The sequence below is a fragment of the Dreissena polymorpha genome, chromosome 5, assembly GCF_020536995.1.
Source record: "Dreissena polymorpha isolate Duluth1 chromosome 5, UMN_Dpol_1.0, whole genome shotgun sequence".
Lineage (NCBI taxonomy): Eukaryota > Metazoa > Mollusca > Bivalvia > Myida > Dreissenidae > Dreissena > Dreissena polymorpha.
The window spans coordinates 60,237,533-60,257,373 of NC_068359.1; the positions used below are offsets into that span (position 1 = coordinate 60,237,533).

Sequence of the window (19,841 nt, forward strand, 5' to 3'; positions counted from 1 at the left end):
GGAATGTTACTGTTGAATTGTGACTTGAAGTGCAAAAGATAATGTGACCATCGAAATAGATATGTATGCAAACTGGAAATAAACACTTGGTTAAAATGTATGGCATGTTTACGAAGACAGCTTCTAAAACTTATAGTCACTGCTTAATATGACTATTTTGTCTCCATATTAAGTTATATGGAAGCCTCAGAAAGTTTCCTTTAATCCCTCCACTCTCACAACCCAGGAAGATTGAATTACCCTATATAAGTATCTGTATCAGAAACGAGGAATTCATTATGTCGACACAGAAGTCCGACCACGAATAATCATCATCTACAGATGTGTTTCAAATGTGTCTGTTTTAATTTTTGGTCTTCATAGCTGACCGTTGCAGTTTTACTAGATATCTTAATGGGATTTTTATGTAAAACAATGTCCAACTAGAAAAATTCCAACCGCTTTAAATTTGACTGGAAATCAGTCCTAGAATTGTAAGTCCTTTGCTTCACCAAATGAAGTACAAGACTGCTGGAATGTTTTAAGCCACATACAAATATCTTGGGAGGGGTGGGGAGATGGGTAAAATTGGGGTGGGGGGTCTCAATGGATACATTCTGCTTACCTCCCCGACCGCCCTGTGATTTATTCTGCATCTGAGCCTGTTGGGATAGGAAGGCTTTCTCTTGGTTCTCCTTTTCCACCTCCTTGTGTATCTGGTCTATGGTCTTGGGGTTGTTGTCCACACGCCGGGGTATCCAGTTGTTCTGAAATACACAATGTTGCAAGTATGATTTAGCCTTGGTCTGAGCAAACTGGCCTTAATGCATGTGCGTCAAGTGTTTTACCTTATAAGCCTGTAAGGACTGAACAGATGAATCTGGAAAAACTTTTACTCACACGCATTATGCATTAATTAAAGTGTTTGCATTAAGCATTAATTAAAGTGTTTTTTTTCAGAACGTGGCTCAATTGTGAATACTTTCACTAATGTATCTTGTAGTTAGTCCTTAATTGGTGTAATTGAAAAAGCTTGCCAGTGACAAATGAGAAAAGTTTATCTGATAAATGTTCAATGACCTAACAAGATTAAACAGTGATAAACAATACAAACAATTGACCTTGGACAGGTATAAAATAATATGAGTTGCAATCACATATTCTTTTCATACACAACTGCAAAAACAACACATTAAGGGACTCTTGGTATTTTTGACATTTTAAACAAGGGGCTGCACCAAGGTGCCACTCAAAGGAATTTACTTTAAGATTAATGAACTTGATTATAAAATATAAATTTACACTTGCGATTTTTTTTCTGCTTTGCACAAAGTGATTACACAATTTGCTCGGTGTTCACTCCCAAGACTGTGTAAAACAATTCAATGATTGACATGTCTGTCATCAGCAACGAGGAATTCATGATGTCACCAGGGAGCATCAGTCACAGAATTAATCATCATCAACAGACACAGCATGTCTTAACCATGTAATTCTGAACGCAAAATTATGCTTATTACACCAAAACCTCACTAAGTTTAAATTATTTGTGTGTGCACTTAAATTTGTTTTTACAATAGAATATTACATACAAGCATGACATATAAACAGTATTTCATGAACATTTACTTGAAGGCTTTATATAACCATAGTTGTAAACATACATTCATATATACATTTCATTTAGCTTAATATTGAAAGTAAATAAAGAAACAAGAGGGCCTGAAAGGCCCAAAGTCGCTCACCTGAGATAACAAGATATTATTGGGACAAATCTTATGACCAAGTTTCACTAAGATCGGAAAATAAATGTGGCCTCTTGAGTGTTGACAAGATTTTACTATAGCCATATAGGAAAAATGCCCCGCCCCTGGCAGCCATGTTTTTCAACCAACCGGCATCATTTTTGAACTCATCCAAGATATTAACGGGATGAATCTTCTGACCAAGTTTCATGAAGATCGGACAGTAAATGTGGCCTCTAGAGTGTTAAAAAGATTTTACTATAGCCATATAAGAAAAAATGACCGGCCCCTTGGAAGGCATTTTTTTCAAGCAAACATAATGTTTTTCGAACTCATCCAAGATATCATTGAGACCAATCTTCTGAGCAAATTTCATGAAGATTGGACAATAAATGTGGCCTCTAGAGTGTTAATAAGGTTTTACAATAGCCATATAAGGAAAAAAGCCCCGCCCCTGGTGTCCATGTTTTTAAAGCAACCAAAACCATTTTCGAACTCATCTAAGATATCATTGAGACCAATCTTCTGACCAAGTTTCATGATGATCGGAAAATATATGTGACCTCTAGAGTGTTAACAAGGTTACTATAGCCATATAAGGAAAATAGCCCCGCCCCTGTGGTGCCCTTTTTTTTTTAACCAACCGGCAACATTTCAAACTCATCCAAGATATTATTGGGATGAAGTTTCTGACCAAGTTTTATTAAGATCGAACTATAAATGTGGCCTCTAGAGCGTTAACAGGATTTTACCGTAAAAAGTTGTATATAAGGCGCACTTTTTTACCCCAAAATTTAATTTTAAAAACTTGATGCGCGTTATGCACAACTACAGCCATGCCAAGACATTTTTTCGCTGTCAGTTACCCAGTAGCGGTAATTCGCATCATTCTGTTTTCCGGTGTTTTAACTGTAACTATGTTAATAATAGTGTTATATTGACGATCTGAATAAGATGAACAAACATTATAAAGTTAACATATATATTTTCTATCTTTTTCAGGTACGTACAGAGCATTGAAATCAAATAAATTTGAAGAAGAGAATGAAAAACGAGGAAGCCATTTTTATTTAAATGTTATTGTTTACTTTTCCCACAATATTATACCCTACTTTACTAGGGTTACACAATTTATTTGGGGGCACTTGTCGATTTACAATAGTATGTCGGCAAGGTATTTCCCGATATATTTAAGATTATTTTTCTTGCTTTTCAAATGTGTTAATAAAATTGATGCTGTGTTTGTTTACACGTTTTCATACGTCTTGTCAAGATTGAGGATGTGATTATTGAGCAATTTGCGTCACCTGTCAAGTTTTGTGTAGCTGGGCTATTATCAAAACATGCGAACCGGCAAACGGCTTCACACCTCCATTGTTTGTTTATCGCCGGTAATGTCGTGATTGTGTTGAGAAGTTTGAGTCGTTAAAGTCTCCTGTCAATTTTAGACACTCGAAAAGAACGCATGATATCGGCATTGTAAATAAAACGCCCGGTTGTGAATTAGTCATGCATGAATAACCAGGTGACAATACCAATCAATAATGTCAGTTTCTTAGTTATAACTAATCCATCCGTTATGTGTACTCCACGATAAAATCGTGGACAGTTACTTCGGAGACATATGATGAAAACCTTGATGGTATCCTCGTAGAAAGTGTGCATTTCATGCATAATTCATTTAAATCAAAACATTTATTTTTACGCATTATATGATTTAAAAAAAACACCAACTAGTTGTATCGTTATCGTCTTAAAACTAATTTATAATTGAAGCAATAAAAGAATAAGTAAGATCGGCAATGTAAATATAACGATTTTCAGTTAGCCTGCGGTACGGAATTTTTCCCCCGATTTTTTTGCTTCAAAAACTTTTTTTCCCGATTTTTTATCTTTAAAAAGTAGATGCGCGTTATACATAAATGCGCGTTATACACAACGTTTTACGGTACTATAGCCTTATATAGCCATATAAGGAAAAATGCCCCGCCCCTTGGTGGTCATGTTATTCAAGCAAACGTAACCATTTTCGAACTCATCCAAGATATCATTAAGACAAATCTTCTGACCATATTTCATCAAGATTGGACAATAAATGTGGCCTCAAGGTTTTACTATAGCCATATAAGGAAAAATGCCCCGCCCCCTGGCGGCCATGTTTTTCAACCAACCGGCATCATTTCGAACTCGTCCAAGCAAGATATTATTGGGATGAATCTTCTGACCAAGTTTCATTAAGATTGGACAATAAATGTGGCCTATAGAGTGTTAATAAGATTTCACTATAGCCATATAAAGCCATATAAGGAAAAATGCCCCGCCCCTTGGCAGCCATGTTTTTCAAGCAAAGGTTACCATTTTTTAACTCATCAAAGATATCAGTTGGATAAATCTTCTGAGCAAGTTTCATGAACATCGGAAAATAGATGTGGCCTCTAGAGTGTTAACAAGGTTTTACTATAGCCGTATACGGGAAAATGCCCCGCCCCATGACGGCCATGTTTTTCAACCAACCTGCATCATTTTCGAAATCGTCCAAGATATTATAGGGATGAATCTTCTGACCAAGTTTCATGAAGATCAGACAATAAATGTGGCCTCTAGAGTGTTAACAAGATTTTACCCATAGCCATATAAGGAAAAATGCCCCGCCCCTTGGCAGCCATGTTTTTCAAGCAAAGATAACCATTTTCAAACTCATCCAAGATATCATTGAAACCAGTCTTCTGACCAAATTTCATGAAGATTGGACAATAAATGTGGCCTCTAGAGAGTGAACAAGGCAAATGTTGACGTCGCACAACGGACAACGCACGACGGACAAAAGGCGATCACAAAAGCTCACCATGAGCACGTTGTGCTCAAGCGAGCTAAAAACTTACTTGCACAAGCATACTCATGATAGTTTTAGATGAAAGCATTTATATTGTGTATCTATAAAAAATTGCAAGATAACTTAAGTTCTGAAATGCTTTGTGTATAGGATAATATAGACTGAACAAAGTACTGGTGTGATAAACAATTTTATAGAATGTGTTATGATGAATAAGGTTACTATAAGAAATGTTGGTACATGTTTTGAAAAGGGACCACTCTCTTCAATCCTCATTTGCTGTTATTGTAGTTTTATATATTTCAAATGAGTGCTCCATGATATTAAAGTCCAATATTTAAAGGACTATTGTTTTTCCTCTTCCCATGAAAGATACACTGTTTCAATTTTTGAGACAATGTTTAAAAATAATTAGATCCATATGTGTCAGCCGAATTGATAACTTCCTCTTCAATTAACAAGACTATTGCCAAGCAATATATGTCCCCTACCGGCTCCACCATTGTCAGAAATTCCACCATTGTGTTAATTTTTTATTTATTTGTTGCCATAGCAACCAGAATTTTTGATGTAGGAACAAAATGAAATGACGTGCATAATGTCCATATTGCCATCTATCCATGTTTCAAGTTTCATGAAAAAATACTAAGAACTTTATAAGTTATCGCAGGATCCAGAAAACCACCATTTTCAGCAGTATTTCTAGTCTTTTTGTTTCCATAGCAACCAGAATTTTTGATGTGGGAACAAAATGAAATTACGTGCATAATGTCCATATTGCCATCTATCCATGCTTCAAGTTTCAACCAGAATTTTTGATGTGGGAATAAAATGAAATTACGTGCATAATGAATGTCCATATTGCCATCTATCCATGCTTCAAGTTTCATGAAAAAATATTAAGAACTTTAAAAGTAATCGCAGGATCCAGAAAAGTGAGACTGACTTTGACAGACAGAGCGGTGAAACCGGTAGGGGACAATAATGTTAACAGCAAATTTAACACTTTGTTGTATGGACAATATCAGAACAAGAGTGTAGTTCTACTTCATGGTTACAAAATGTGCATTATTTCCGAAAGCAATGTTCATCTTGAATATCAGTGATTTTGTTCCTAAGATTCTGTGGACTATTTTACAGTAAAACCATCCATTTTGCTGAATAATAACCATTAGAACACCTATGGATTCAGAATCAAAACCAGTCTTAAAATTAATGACTTTCGAACCAAAAGATCATTATTTGTTTCTTAAAAGTAAATTTTATGTTAATCAGATGGATAATTCTCAGTTCAAAACAGGTCAATTTAGAATTCACTCCATGTTAAGAAGAAAGTTCAAGTATTGAATTTGTTTTGTACTTGATTTACAATAAGCTTGTTTAAAGATGTAAACATTTGGACACACGTTTATAATGATCTGTCATCAGCAACGAGGAATTCATGATGTCACCAGGGAGCATCAGTCACAGAATTAATCATCATCAACAGATCATGAGACATCACACTAGAATATTTGACAAATACAGGGTTTTTTTTCCACTTTTTGGGAAGATAGCCCATGGCTTTGGAATTGGGAATTTTATCGGCATTTTCATGAAATTGGGAAAATAAATTCAAATAGCCTTTTTTTCCACATGAAAAGTCCACTGATTAGGGAAATACTCAATTTGATATGACTCTTTATAATCATTCAAATTAAAAGAACAAAACCATATAATACTTTGTTAGATGTAATTGAATTGAAATTGAGATAAAATAAGCATTAGACATCTTTCTAAAAAAAAAAAAAAAAAAAATTTTTTTTTTTTTTTTTTGAAATTGGGATTTTTTTGCCACATTTTGGGAAAAAAGTATACTTTTTGGGATTGGGAACATAGCCGAATTTCGGCTATAAAATCGGGCCAAAAAAAACCCTGAAATATGATTCATCTCTCGCCAAAATATCATTGCAAATCTTATAGATTATTTTATTGAACATGTCAAGGACATTTACAGACATTACCACAAGTTATTTGAACATGTCAAGGACATTTACAGACATAACCACAAGTTATTGCACATGTCAAGGACATTTACAGACTAAACCACGAGTCATCAAAATCTTTTCACAGGAATGACGCAGCAGTCATGCTTAACGACAGTAGCGTCTCAAATTATACCTTTTATGGAAGAGCTATGCGGGGCTTCTTTCCTTCTATAGCAAGGGCCTTTAAAAGGCCTCTTCCCAAAAGAGAATTATTTTTTTAATATGATGCAATTTTCCCCAAATGTCAAGCTTACATTGGTAAATTATTCCCCTTTCTCAGTTCGGTCGATAATTTTTTACCCAAAATGGAAGGCCAGGCCCTTTCATCAAATCAAGAAAAAAGCTCTGCTATGGCACATTCAGATAGATATATGACACTAGAATGGACACTTACATTACTGGTTCAGGCAGATATCTGACACCAGAATGGACACTTACTTTTCGTAGGTCAATCATGTCCTGTAACATAAATCGTACTCTGGCCGAGTTCTTCTTGTCATTCACTATCTTGTCCATCTGTTGGAAGTACTGGTCCATTCGCGGCTGTAATAACACAAGTCTTGACATTCACACTCATTGGACACAAAACAGGAGACAGAAATGTACAGAATGGTTGTCACACAATACATGAAGAAAACCTTGTATTTTAAACAAATTTACAACACTTGTGTACTTACCAGAGCCTTATCGCTGTCCAGCTCTTTGCCAATAGTGGTGAGTAGCCTACAGAGAAACTTGTGTACTTACCAGAGCCTTATCACTGTCTAGCTCTTTGCCAATAGTGGTGAGTAGCCTTCAGAGTGACTTGTTTACTTACCCGAGCCTTATCACTGTCTAGCTCTTTGCCAATACTGAATAGTGGTGAGTAGCCTACAGAGCATTTTGTGTACTTACCCAACCCCTATCACCGTCTAGCTCTGTGCCAATACTGAATAGTGGTGAGTAGCCTACAGAGCATTTTGTGTACTTACCCAACCCCTATCACCGTCTAGCTCTGTGCCAATACTGAATAGTGGTGAGCAGCCTACAGAGCGACTTGTTTACTTACCCGAGCTTTATCACTGTCTAGCTCATTGCCAATACTGAATAGTGATGAGTAGCCTACGGAGTATTTTGTGTACTTACCTGAGCCTTATCACTGTCTAGCTCTTTGCCAATACTGAATAGTCGTGAGTAGCCTACAGAGTATTTTGTGTACCCACCAGAGCCTTATCACTGTCTAGCTCTTTGCCAATACTGAATAGTGATGAATAGCCTACAGAGTGACTTGTTTACTTACCCGAGCCTTATCACTGTCTAGCTCTTTGCAAATAGTGGTGAGTAGCCTACAGAGTGACTCGTTTACTTACGCGAGCCTTATCACTGTCTAGCTCTTTGCCAATAGTGGCGAATAGCCTACAGAGTGACTTGTTTACTTACGCGAGCCTTATCACTGTCTAGCTCTTTGCCAATAGTGGTGAGTAGCCTACAGAGTGACTTGTTTACTTACGCGAGCCTTATCACTGTCTAGCTCTTTGCCAATAGTGGCGAATAGCCTACAGAGTGACTTGTTTACTTACCCGAGCCTTATCACTGTCTAGCTCTTTGCCAATACTGAATAGTGGCGAATAGCCTACAGAGTGACTTGTTTACTTACCCGAGCCTTATCACTGTCTAGCTCTTTGCCAATAGTGGTGAGTAGCCTACAGAGGCACTCAAGACTTTCTGCGTCCTTGCTCCGTAGCAGCTTGAACACGCAGTCGTGCATGATGTTCTCTGTCAACATCTTCAGCTTGAACAGTTCTCCTATGAACCTGCAACAGGACGGTTAGCATGTGACATGTGTCTACAGCAAGGATCATGTCCTTGTCAAGGTGTGTTAATTGAGACCATTTGAGTTTAGTTCTTGAAAAACTAAAAATATTCATGAGCATAAAGTGAAAACCCAGAATAGCCTGCGCAGTCCGAACATACTTAACAGGATGACACTTTCTACTTTTTTTCTCATTTGAAGAAAGTATTTTCTCAACAAAAATACAGTTTAGCTGGAAAGTGTTGTCTGTAATAAATCTGTGAAAACTGTGCATGCTCACTATACTTAACGCTCATGAATTAAGTCCAGTTTTCGCAGAATAAGGCTCAACTGTTAGCTATTTAACACAATAACAGCAATACATTTAAAGAGACATCTGGATTCTTATTTGAACAAGTTATAATTTAGATTTTAAATCCTTCTGGTAAGTTAAGGATTAATAGTCCTCATTAATGAATAGAGAAAATATGCACAATTAATGTAAAGATAATTTATGTACTTTAAATATTTAAATTTAAAAGGTTTAGAGAAATGTTCAGAGCTTTCACTTTTAGGTTTAACATTTGTTGGCAGATATGAAAAATCACCCACTAAATATTTATATACACATCTTCAAACTACACAAACTGAAAGTTTCCTTGACCAGAAGTTTGCTTATTATACGCCAATATTTTAGAAGCTTATGTATTCTATATGCACCCTGCTAACGTATATTTCAGAGCTATATCTGCACTGTTTTTTTTGTGTTCAAATTTGGGTTCGGAAGGAGATCCATTCCCAATGGAAAAAAGAATATATATTTCCCAAATGGGTCCTAAATATTCCCAAACGAAGGTTTTCAATTTTTATTTTTTTTAATATGTCTAAACATGTCAATTATCTCCAAATCTAGCTTTATAAATTGAACCTTAAAAAATATAATATTGAAATCACTTATATTATCAATTGTAAAGTATTTGTAAGCCTAAAAACAACAACATAAATTTCCAAATTTAAGACATAAGTACGCCATATTTGCCATCAAAAGAGACCCCGTCCCATTCCCATAATGGTGAAAAAAACACTGATCTGATTGGCATTGGACTTCAGGCGAGCAGTGTACAATATAAGATGCCCCCACCTTGAAATACTGATCTCCGCAAGACCCCATACCTGATATTTCCCAGTGATCTCTGGAAGACCCCATACCTGATATTTCCCAGTGATATCTGTAAGACCCCATACATGATATTTCCCAGTGATCTCTGTAAGACCCCATACCTGATATTTCCCAGTGATCTCCGTAAGACCCCATACCTGATATTTCCCAGTGATCTCTGGAAGACCCCATACCTGATATTTCCCAGTGATCTCCGTGAGACCCCATTGCCTGATATTTCCCAGTGATCTCCACAAGACCCCATACCTGATATTTCCCAGTGATCTACATAAGACCCAATACCTGATATTTCCCAGTGATCTCCGTAAGACCCTGTACCTGATATTTCCCAGTGATCTCCGTAAGACCCTGTACCTGATATTTCCCAGTGATCTCCACAAGACCCCATACCTGATATTTCCCAGTGATCTCTGAAAGACCCCATTACCTGATATTTCCCAGTGATCTCCACAAGACCCCATACCTGATATTTCCCAGTGATCTCTGGAAGACCCCATACCTGATATTACCAGTGATCTCCGTGAGACCCCATTACCTGATATTTCCCAGTGACCTCCACAAGACCCCATACCTGATATTTCCCAGTGATCTCCGTAAGACCCCATTACCTGATATTTCCCAGTGATCTCCACAAGACCCCATACCTGATATTTCCCAGTGATCTACATAAGACCCAATACCTGATATTTCCCAGTGATCTCCGTAAGACCCTGTACCTGATATTTCCCAGTGATCTCCGTAAGACCCTGTACCTGATATTTCCCAGTGATCTACATAAGACCCAATACCTGATATTTCCAAGTGATCTACATAAGACCCCATACCTGATATTTCCCAGTGATCTCCGTGAGACCCCATTACCTGATACTTCCCAGTGATCTCCACAAGATTCCATACCTGATATTTCCCAGTGATCTCCATAAGACCCCATTATCTGATATTTCCCAGTGATCTCCACAAGACCCCATACATGATATTTCCCAGTGATCTCTGTAAGACCCCATACCTGATATTTCCCAGTACATAAGACCCAATACCTGATATTTCCCAGTGATCTCCGTAAGACCCCATACCTGATATTTCCCAGTGATCTTCGTTTAGCCTTAGATTCTTCATAATCAAGATCGTGTTTGAGCTCTTCCTTCTTGACAGCCTGAAACACACCAGAACAGTAACGTAACAAGGGTTCACATTTCTCCTTGGCCCCAGAGTTCTCTGATCCAAGTTTCACCCCTCTAGGGTTGAGCACAAACTGATGACATCTTACACAGAAATGTCACGCAAATACAACAGTATCGTGCTTAAACCTCAAACTGTCAATCATGTTCAAATTCTATCAGCAAAATTTTATCCAATTGTCTTACTTTGATATAACATGTTTAATTGCTATTCCGTACAAGGCGCATGTTAAATGGAATTTTAGTTTGCATGAATGGAATCACTTCAACAAACTGTGGAGGAATTTAAATCATAGATGGCAAACTACAGGTACGTCTATTTCATAGCATTTATTAGAGGCAATATATTGGCCACATGAAATGATGTCTGATTAAGGCAACCAGGAACGAAGTAACTACCTCTAGGTTTCAATAAGAAGCTCATTCTTCTTTATAATGATCTGTCATCAGCAACGAGGAATTCATGTCACCAGGGAGCATCAGTCACAGAATTAATCATCATCAACAGATCATGGGAACTCAGATTTTGTAAAAGATCTCCAAATGTATTTATGTACAGCTGTGCTCAACAATTAAATACTAATTTTGTCAATTGTCTGTTGATTCAGGTTATTTGAAAGCTTTTTGAATGTATTTGAATGCAATTATGTTAACGAGAAATAGTGACATCATCAGAATGTAAGAATGTAAAAGAATGCAAACATCAACAAATCATGGAACCTATGTTTTATGACTAAATGAAGTACTTCCTACGTTCTAACATCCGTTACACCCCTCCCCCAATACCTTTGATTTAAGTAGGGCAGTTGTCAATTACTGACATTAGTATGTTCATTAACTAATGGTTAACCAGCTACCCAGGGAAGTGTGAATTGTTTAGCTGACCATCGTGACAGAAATGACAGAAAAAACATGACAGAAATAATGTTGAAACACAAAAAAACAAGAGCTGTCACCATAGGATGACTTATGCCCCCAATAAACGCTTGGTAGAAGTTATGAGCTTTGTTCGAAACCTAAATGCAGATTTCCAACCTAAACGCAGACCCCAAGTTCAAGGTCAAGGTCACAGGGGTCAAAATTTGTGTGAATATGGAAAGGGCTTGTCCATACACACATGCATGCCAAATATGAAATTGCTATCTGAAGCGACATAGAAGTTATGAGTATTTTTCGAAATCTAAACGCAAAGTGTGACGGACAGACCAACAGACGGTTAGGTCACATTGTACTATGCTTAACCTGATCTGTTTCAGTAGGAGAGGTGGCCCAATTCCGGCACTTGAAGATTTCTGGAGAAGCTAACCCACCTGGGAAGGTATAGCAGGTAATTATTTATGATATTAAAATGCCCTCCTCCAGGGGCATTAAAATGTCTTAGGATATCAAAATAAATCAGAAAGCCACATAAACTAGAGAGCCGACACCATGCTAAATCCTTGAAATGCACTATGTGACCCCGTGACCTAGTTTTTTACCCAGCATGACCCATATTCAAACTTGACCTAGATATTGTCTTGAAACAACTTCTGACCAAGTTTGGTAAAGATCAGATGAAAACTACTTCAATTAGAGAGCGGACACCATGCTAAATCCTTGAAATGCACTAAGTGACCCAGTGACCTAGTTTTTGACCCGGCATGACCCATATTCGAACTTGACCTAGATATTGTCGAGATACAACTTCTGCCAAGTTTGGTAAAGATCGGATGAAAACTATTTGAATTAGGGAGTGGACAAGAAAAGTGTGACAGACAGAATGACAGACAGACTTAGAGTGCGAAAACTATATACCCCCTTTTCTTCGAAAGGGGGCATAAAAACACTTCACAAACAATTCAAATTCAGTAAATGCACTTCTACCTTATAAATAACATAAATGAAATGTCATTAATGTTTTAAATTGATTTCATTCATTAAATTATTGAGCATATTTAAATTGTATAACGAAAACCCCTCCTCAGCCAATAGTTTTAGTAAGACAATTAACAGTTTAAAGCAACCTACATCTTCACACTTTTCGATTTCCTCTCTTTTCGTTACAAATACGGCCTCAGATGATTTGTCCTTCTCGAATTCTCGCTGACACCGTGTCAACAACACAGCTCGAAAGTTTACCATTTCATTAGATTTTGAATCCGACTGCACTTTGAACTGAAAAAGAGAAATGGAAAATGTTTACAGCTTAGAGTACTAAGAACTACGGATTTCAATAAGCATTGCCGAGCAAATGGGCTCCACTATTTCAAGTTGACATATTTTAGAAGAAACATCTTTTTAATATTGCAACAAAATAACTTTGCACACCATCATTATCAATTAATGAATATAGGAAACTGATTTAAATTATAATTTACAATGTGCAATTTTAACACACTCTTAATGTTAAAGACAATAGATTATTTATTGATTGATCAGTATTTACATTTTCACAAGTTTTATTGTCACGCTTTTCAGTTAGGATGTTATGCAACAACATACCGTAAAAACAAACAAACATCCTCTTAATTGTTGTATTCCCACATAACCCAGTTCTACTGATAGCGTTTGGGAAAACGTCCCTAAATGAGGAGCAAGTCCAAGCCATTTTAAACAAGACTATTGCCAAGCAATATATGTCCCCTACCGGCTCCACCATTGTCAGAATTTTTTTTATTGCCATAGCAATCAGAATTTTTGCCATCTATCCATGTTTCAAGTTTCATGAAAAAATATGAAGAACTTTTTATTTAAGTAATCGCAGGATCCAGAAAAGTGAGACAGACTGACGGACTGACAGAAACACAGAGCGCAAACCATAAGTCCTATCCAGTGAAACCTATAGGGGACAATTACAAAGAGCAGTTTTTTTTAAAGCATATTTGATTCAACTTACCATTGAAAGACATCTGCACATATTGGCATAGGCTACACTGAAATTTGGTTCACTGATAGCCTGAAATAAAAAAAAATGTATAGTTAAACCAAAAATTTGGCTCACAAAACAGAACTTTATTATTAATGTGGCAAACATTATTTTTGGCTTTTTTGTTTGCAAAAAATAAAAACATTTATTCCACAGACCCCAATAACATTTAAGGCCAAGAGTTATTCGCTTTTTTGGTTCTAAGATCCACTCAATGCTGCAGACATTTAGCTCACCTTTTCAAAGATGAGCTCAATACAACTATGAGATGCTTAATTCTTCGTCTATCTAACACTGGACTCACCTTTTCAAAGACTAGGTCAATAACACCCTTGAGTTTGGACTCTGTGTCTATCTTCAGAGCCTGCATCTGGGACAGCAGCACCTGGAACTTCTGGGGTGTGAGCTTGTTGAGAATACTGCGGGTCTTCTTGTACAAGTCCTGAAATACAAAAGTAATGGGTCTGTTAACCCTTTACCACTTTTTAAGATACATATTTTGACGGGTTTGTAGTCCCTTTAATAGTTAAATTTAATTAAATACCTCTCTTATTTAATTCATGTTTCAAAGACTTCCATTTCAACTGATGAGCAGCAAACAGCATAAAACCTGAACAGATTGCAAGTAACTCGACAGCTGTTCTGGTTGCACATAGCCATTTTAACTTTGCTTCTGAGAGGGAAAGGGTTAAATGGGAGTTATTCCATGTAAAATAGTAGGGTGATGCCCAAGGCTATAATGCTGCTCTGTGGTTCCCGCTGCTTTGCCGCATCTCTGTGCAGGGCCGGTATTCAACTAACTATTCTTAGTTAACCCTTTGAATGCTGGGAAATTTGTCTTCTGCTAAAATGTCGTCTGCTGAATTTCTAAAATTAGCATTTTCTTTGATTTTTTTCAAAGAATACTATCAGAATAGCAAACAGTTTGGATCCTGATGAGTCCCATCTGGATCCAAACTGTTTGCAAAGGCCTTCAAAATTCAGTTCCCGCACTGAAAGAGTTAGGCAAACCTGACATTTGACACTTCAAATGGGATCATTCTTCCCAAGGACCAGTGTGCCTAGTTTTGACATAAGCATCATTGATAGCCTGCAGCGATTCAAACTATGAAGTAAAATGTATTGTTACCAAGTATGTTCTTTATACTTAAGTTTATGAATTGGTTTGTGAATAGCAGCAAATGTCAATTATGGTGTGTTCTGGCGAAAACACAGAAAAAGGCGTAAGGCTTGCTTTATTGAATTGGAGGAAGTACGTTATAAACAACATGACTGCTCTTACTGTAATATTACGAGAAGCATAAAATTAACCCTCAACAAGTATTTAAAGTCATAATGAATCCACCCCCCCCCCCAATATTAACTTTATCAACCCTTTTATGGGCATGAGAATAAGGTCATAACATGACATGACAAAAGGTCATCCATTCTGTTCCATACAAAGTTTGTATGTTGGCAATTATACACTCACTGCTTGTGTACAATTAGTATCTATTATTAAATACTGGAAATATCCAAGAGAGCCGTGCTTTTGGAAACATGGGCTTAATGCATGCGCGTAAAGTGATGTCTCAGATTAGCTTATGCAGTCAGAACATGCCATCACATAAGCTAATAATAGACGAGATTTACGGCATAAACAGGATTTTTACTCAGAAAAAAAACCCCTTTAAACAAAGTATTCTGTGAAAGCTGAAAGTGTAGTCCCTGATAAGCCATAGGTCTAATCCAGGACGACACTTAATGCACATGCATTAAGCTGAATAACCCAGAATGCGGCTCCCACATTCAATGTGTCCCCAAGAGAGCCTACCTCAGTAGCATCGTCAATTTCCACCTCCTTCTCCTTATTGGGTTCGAGATGGCCAGGTTTCCAGGCCTTCTCTGCCTTGTGAAGCTCAATGTCCTTGCTGATAGAGAGGTTGATCTGGCGCGTGGGCGCTGAGCTGGACTTGTTCTTTTGGTTGCTAGGCTGCCGTGGCATACCACTCCGCGACTGCAAGCAAACAGAGACCGATTTACACTGTTGATGTGTTTGTTATTGGAACCATTGGCTTGGAACTTTCATATCTGGTTGGGATATTGTGGGCCTTTACTTTGAATCAACTAGTCTCAAATGAAATCCCTAGGTAAATCTGATTGACATCAACAACATGCAAATTTCAGAACAATTAAACTTGAGTATTAGGTCAGAAACAAGTTTAAATTTACAAAAATGTTACATTGACACAAATGGCACCAAATCATATCCCAAAGTAGGTCTGCATGTAAAGTACATACAGTATTTGTGTGCTATACAACTATCTTAGTTATTGAGCAGAAACCTTTAATTTTACTATTTTAAGTATCACTTTAACCTTTTCCACATACATACCTTTTTTTACAAACCTTAGATACTGATGAGCAGCAAACAGCATACAACCTGAACAGACTGCGAGTTACTCTAGGGCTGTTCTGGTTTTATGCTATTTGCACATAGCCATTTCACTTTGCTTCTGAGTAGGAAAGGGTTAACCTAAATACAAGTTTGTGATTGTGGATAGATAACTAAGGTGAATTTAGTTCATCCCAGACCACTTTGTTTGGGGATAAAAACAACTGTAATAAAGCTAACAATGTCCCATTTAAGAAAGTGAGACCAGCACCTACCTTACTGCCACCTGATGCACCAGGCCAGTAGTATTTGGGAGTGAAGTCTGCAAAGTCTGCTCCAGGGCCGGAGGGCATCTCTTTGATGTACGGCCTACCGGTAGAGACTATGGGCTGAAAGGGGAGTACAAAAGTGCAGTTGTTAAAATCATGCAGGTTCGCAAAACATAATATTTCCTGTCTAAAGCCATATCAATGAGGCATGAAAACACAATAGCTGTTCTGCGTTACGGGTTTTGCGGAATTTTTCCCCCATTTTTTATTCCAGGGGGAATTTTTCCACACAAAAAAAACAACAAGGAAAAAAGTATACTTTTGATGGGGGGCCACCAATTAAAAATGCAGATGGAGGGCCCTGATTTGGGGAAAAAAGTTATTTTTTTCCATTCAGAAAATCCATTTCCTTTATTTGGATCTATGACATTTTTATGTTATCACAAATCAGTGCTCACTCTGGCCTTCAGAAAATAATAGCCATAAATTTTTTCCTTAAACAAATAATAGCCAAAACATATGCGGACTTTTCCGCAAAACGGTACTAAAGGCAAAAAGAAAGAAAAAACAATGAATCTCATTTTATCTATGTTTTATTAAATGTATATCTATTGGATTTAAGTTATAATATATATATATATGTAAATACTTAAAAACAAACATAATATCAGTGTGTCATTTTCTTATAAAATATTATCATGGCTTTACAATAAAGAATACAATCAATGTTGTGGTTGTTACTTAACAAACCAGATCTCAGCTACAGTTACATACACATAAGAATTAAGGGCAGAGGCCCCAACCCACCCAGAGCCCTTACTAATTATACTTTTTTTTTTTAGTTTTTCCAATTGCAATTTTTGGTGAATACAACTCGAAATATTATAGACCACACCTTCCGTATCACAGCATGTGTATTCGTCATTCTATTTTTGCTATTATGAACTTCGAAAATAAATCGTAATCGACAAAAAAATACAGTATCCGAAAACGGTAATCCGAAAAATTGTACGCGTTTTGCACATGAAATATGCATAATATAACATATTAATATGCATAATCTAAAATGTGCATATCGTTCGACTACTTTATCTTTTAATACGACGTTTTCCATCGGCCGCAATATTGTAGGCAGAGGCCAATATCAATTGTAAATGATTTATTCCAAAAATAACACTTTCGCAATGCCGATCATGTTTACATCAATTAACGTCACAGCGCGTGAGTTAAAATACACGACCTCAGTGTAATTCCAAATAAGTGTTTCGTTAAAATTAGCTGGCCATGGCATATGCCGGGTCCCTTTGAATTGGGAAAACCAGGTTACCTGGTTAAAAATTGAAATCAGTATGTTAAAGCAGACGACGGACAGCGGTAATTACGGGGATAATAAGTTGATGGCGATTAAATAATGTTTTCATAAAGCAATGTTCAACGTTACCTAATTGCAGAAAAAACGGCGTGAAAAATAAAACCAGCCGACAATATAAAGCGGCGTTTTCATGACGATTAATTAATAATTGGCGCAAAATTAACAAAAATCTAACAGTTACCGATAATTGGTAAAGCACGGGGAGATTAAAAATGTTTTTTCCGAAATATATCACTGCTGTCGGACACTGATTAAGAAAAACGCTCTAGGCCACAATGTCACAAAAGTTATTGACGCGTGTATGACAATACACAGGGTCGAGTGTGTACACAGATAATCTCGTTATCGATTTTTCCTGCTTGATGGCCCGATTTGCAGGCGTTTCGCATTCTTCGGACAACATTTAGAGGCAATTTGTTTTTTGATGTAGGCGGATAAAATAATCGCCATTTTTTCTAGACAATTTTAAGAAATAATAGCCAGTTGGATAAAATAATCGCCATTGGCGATAATGTCTGGCAGCAGCGTGAGCACTGACAAATATTTCCATTGTGAGTTCGATTTTACTTATTAATTTCTCAAAATAAGCATTTGAATGGGGTCAAATTTTCAGCCACAAATCATCCCTGTTAATAACCATACTAGACTGCTTACTCTTCTAACCTTATACAGTATACAATTCTACTGGCATAAGCATTCTCAGTCTTCAGAAAATTTAAGTGTGTGAAAATAATTGGGGACATTCTGAAATAACAGATTACGATACAGTGGATCTTCAGTGTACCTTGTCAAGTATAACGTCAGGTAGGTCAGGTAGGCCCGCAGGCTTGGTGATGGCCGCGCTGTCAAACTGGAACTGCAGCAAGAACTCGCGGTCATAGTGCTTCTTGCCCTCAGGGTTCAGCGGGGACCACTGATCTGTACAAATAGGGGAACAAGAATGAACCAATTGATGGGTTACTTAAAAACTATTTATTTTAGCTTGATTGCATTGAAAGCCTTAGGCTTATTGAAATGCTTTGTACTTGATGTCCTAAGGGAAGATGTTAAGAACGCTCCCACAATGTGGAGCCAACCCCTGACCTACAGGTCCCTAGGCAGACAATATAAGGTGACCATACCTTCTTGGTACTTGTATCTCAGCATGGCCAGGGTCTCATCCTCCTCCTCGTCGTCTCTTATCTCCCCTTCCTCAAGGTCGTCCTCTAGGACATCCTGATGTTCACTCTCACACGCGTCTTCAATCGAGATCTCAACCTGAGTACAACACAAAAACACAAATAAGGAATTATGATTTTTTTGTGATGTTCATAAGATGATAAACATCGGTTTTGAGAAATTGCATTTCATATTCTACAATGCAACCCAAAATTTAAGCAAAATTGTACACCTCTTTAATTGAGATCTCAACCTGTACAACACAACACCATTAAGGAATTATTTGGTTCTCACTATTGGAATTATTTGAGCCTTGTTCTCGGAAAACTGGGCTGAACGCTTGTGTATAAAGTGTCATGCCAGATTAGGGACAACACCTTCTGCTTTTAATGTTTGTTTTTTTAGTTATTTAACAAGATGTGTTTCTGAAACACAATGTCCCCCTATATGATGTTTGACATTGTAGGATGACCTTGACCTTGTGAAGGATGACCTTGACCTTTCACCACTCAAAATGTGCATCTCCATGAGATACACATGCATGCCAAATATCAAGTTGCTATCTTCAATATTGCAAAAGTATTCATAAAATCAGCGATTTTTGCCACATATATTTGACCTCTGACCTTGAAGGATGACCTTGACCTTTCACCACTCAAAATGTGCAGCTTCATGAGATACACATGCATGCCAAATATGAAGTTGCTATCTTCAATATAGCAAAAGTTATTGCAAAATGTTAAAGTTGGCGCAAACAGACAGACAGACCAACCACCAACAGACCAACAGACAGACAGGGCAAAAACAATATGTCCCCACTACTATAGTGGGGGACATAAAAAGACTCTTCTTAAAGAAAATCAAGTTAAAGAAAATCAAGTTTAAGTTTAAGTGAAAAGTGTCCTCCCTGATTAGCCTGTGCGGTCAACACAGGCTTATCTGAGATTTCATTTTTACAGTGCAGCACAATGTTAATGCAAAATTATTCAAAGATTTTTTAGTAGTGCATAAATCAAAGATAACCATCTGCAAGCCTTCAAGATAATTTTT

General features: G+C 37.1%; 1 protein-coding gene across 5 annotated transcripts in view; it reads right to left on the minus strand.

Annotated features, from left to right (window-relative positions):
- Positions 1-19,841, minus strand: part of LOC127831003 (eukaryotic translation initiation factor 4 gamma 3-like) — an 85,446-nt gene that overhangs the window by 14,707 nt on the left and 50,898 nt on the right. For all 5 annotated transcript variants that reach the window (XM_052355975.1, XM_052355976.1, XM_052355977.1 and 2 more), the window contains 11 exons: positions 18,755-18,890; positions 18,418-18,551; positions 16,268-16,381; positions 15,432-15,614; positions 13,923-14,060; positions 13,589-13,648; positions 12,721-12,867; positions 10,609-10,688; positions 8,221-8,377; positions 7,023-7,127; positions 605-746 (listed from right to left, as the gene is read on the minus strand). In XM_052355975.1, coding sequence (XP_052211935.1) covers positions 605-746; positions 7,023-7,127; positions 8,221-8,377; positions 10,609-10,688; positions 12,721-12,867; positions 13,589-13,648; positions 13,923-14,060; positions 15,432-15,614; positions 16,268-16,381; positions 18,418-18,551; positions 18,755-18,890 — 1,396 coding nt within the window. The remainder of the gene's footprint in view (positions 1-604; positions 747-7,022; positions 7,128-8,220; positions 8,378-10,608; positions 10,689-12,720; positions 12,868-13,588; positions 13,649-13,922; positions 14,061-15,431; positions 15,615-16,267; positions 16,382-18,417; positions 18,552-18,754; positions 18,891-19,841) is intronic.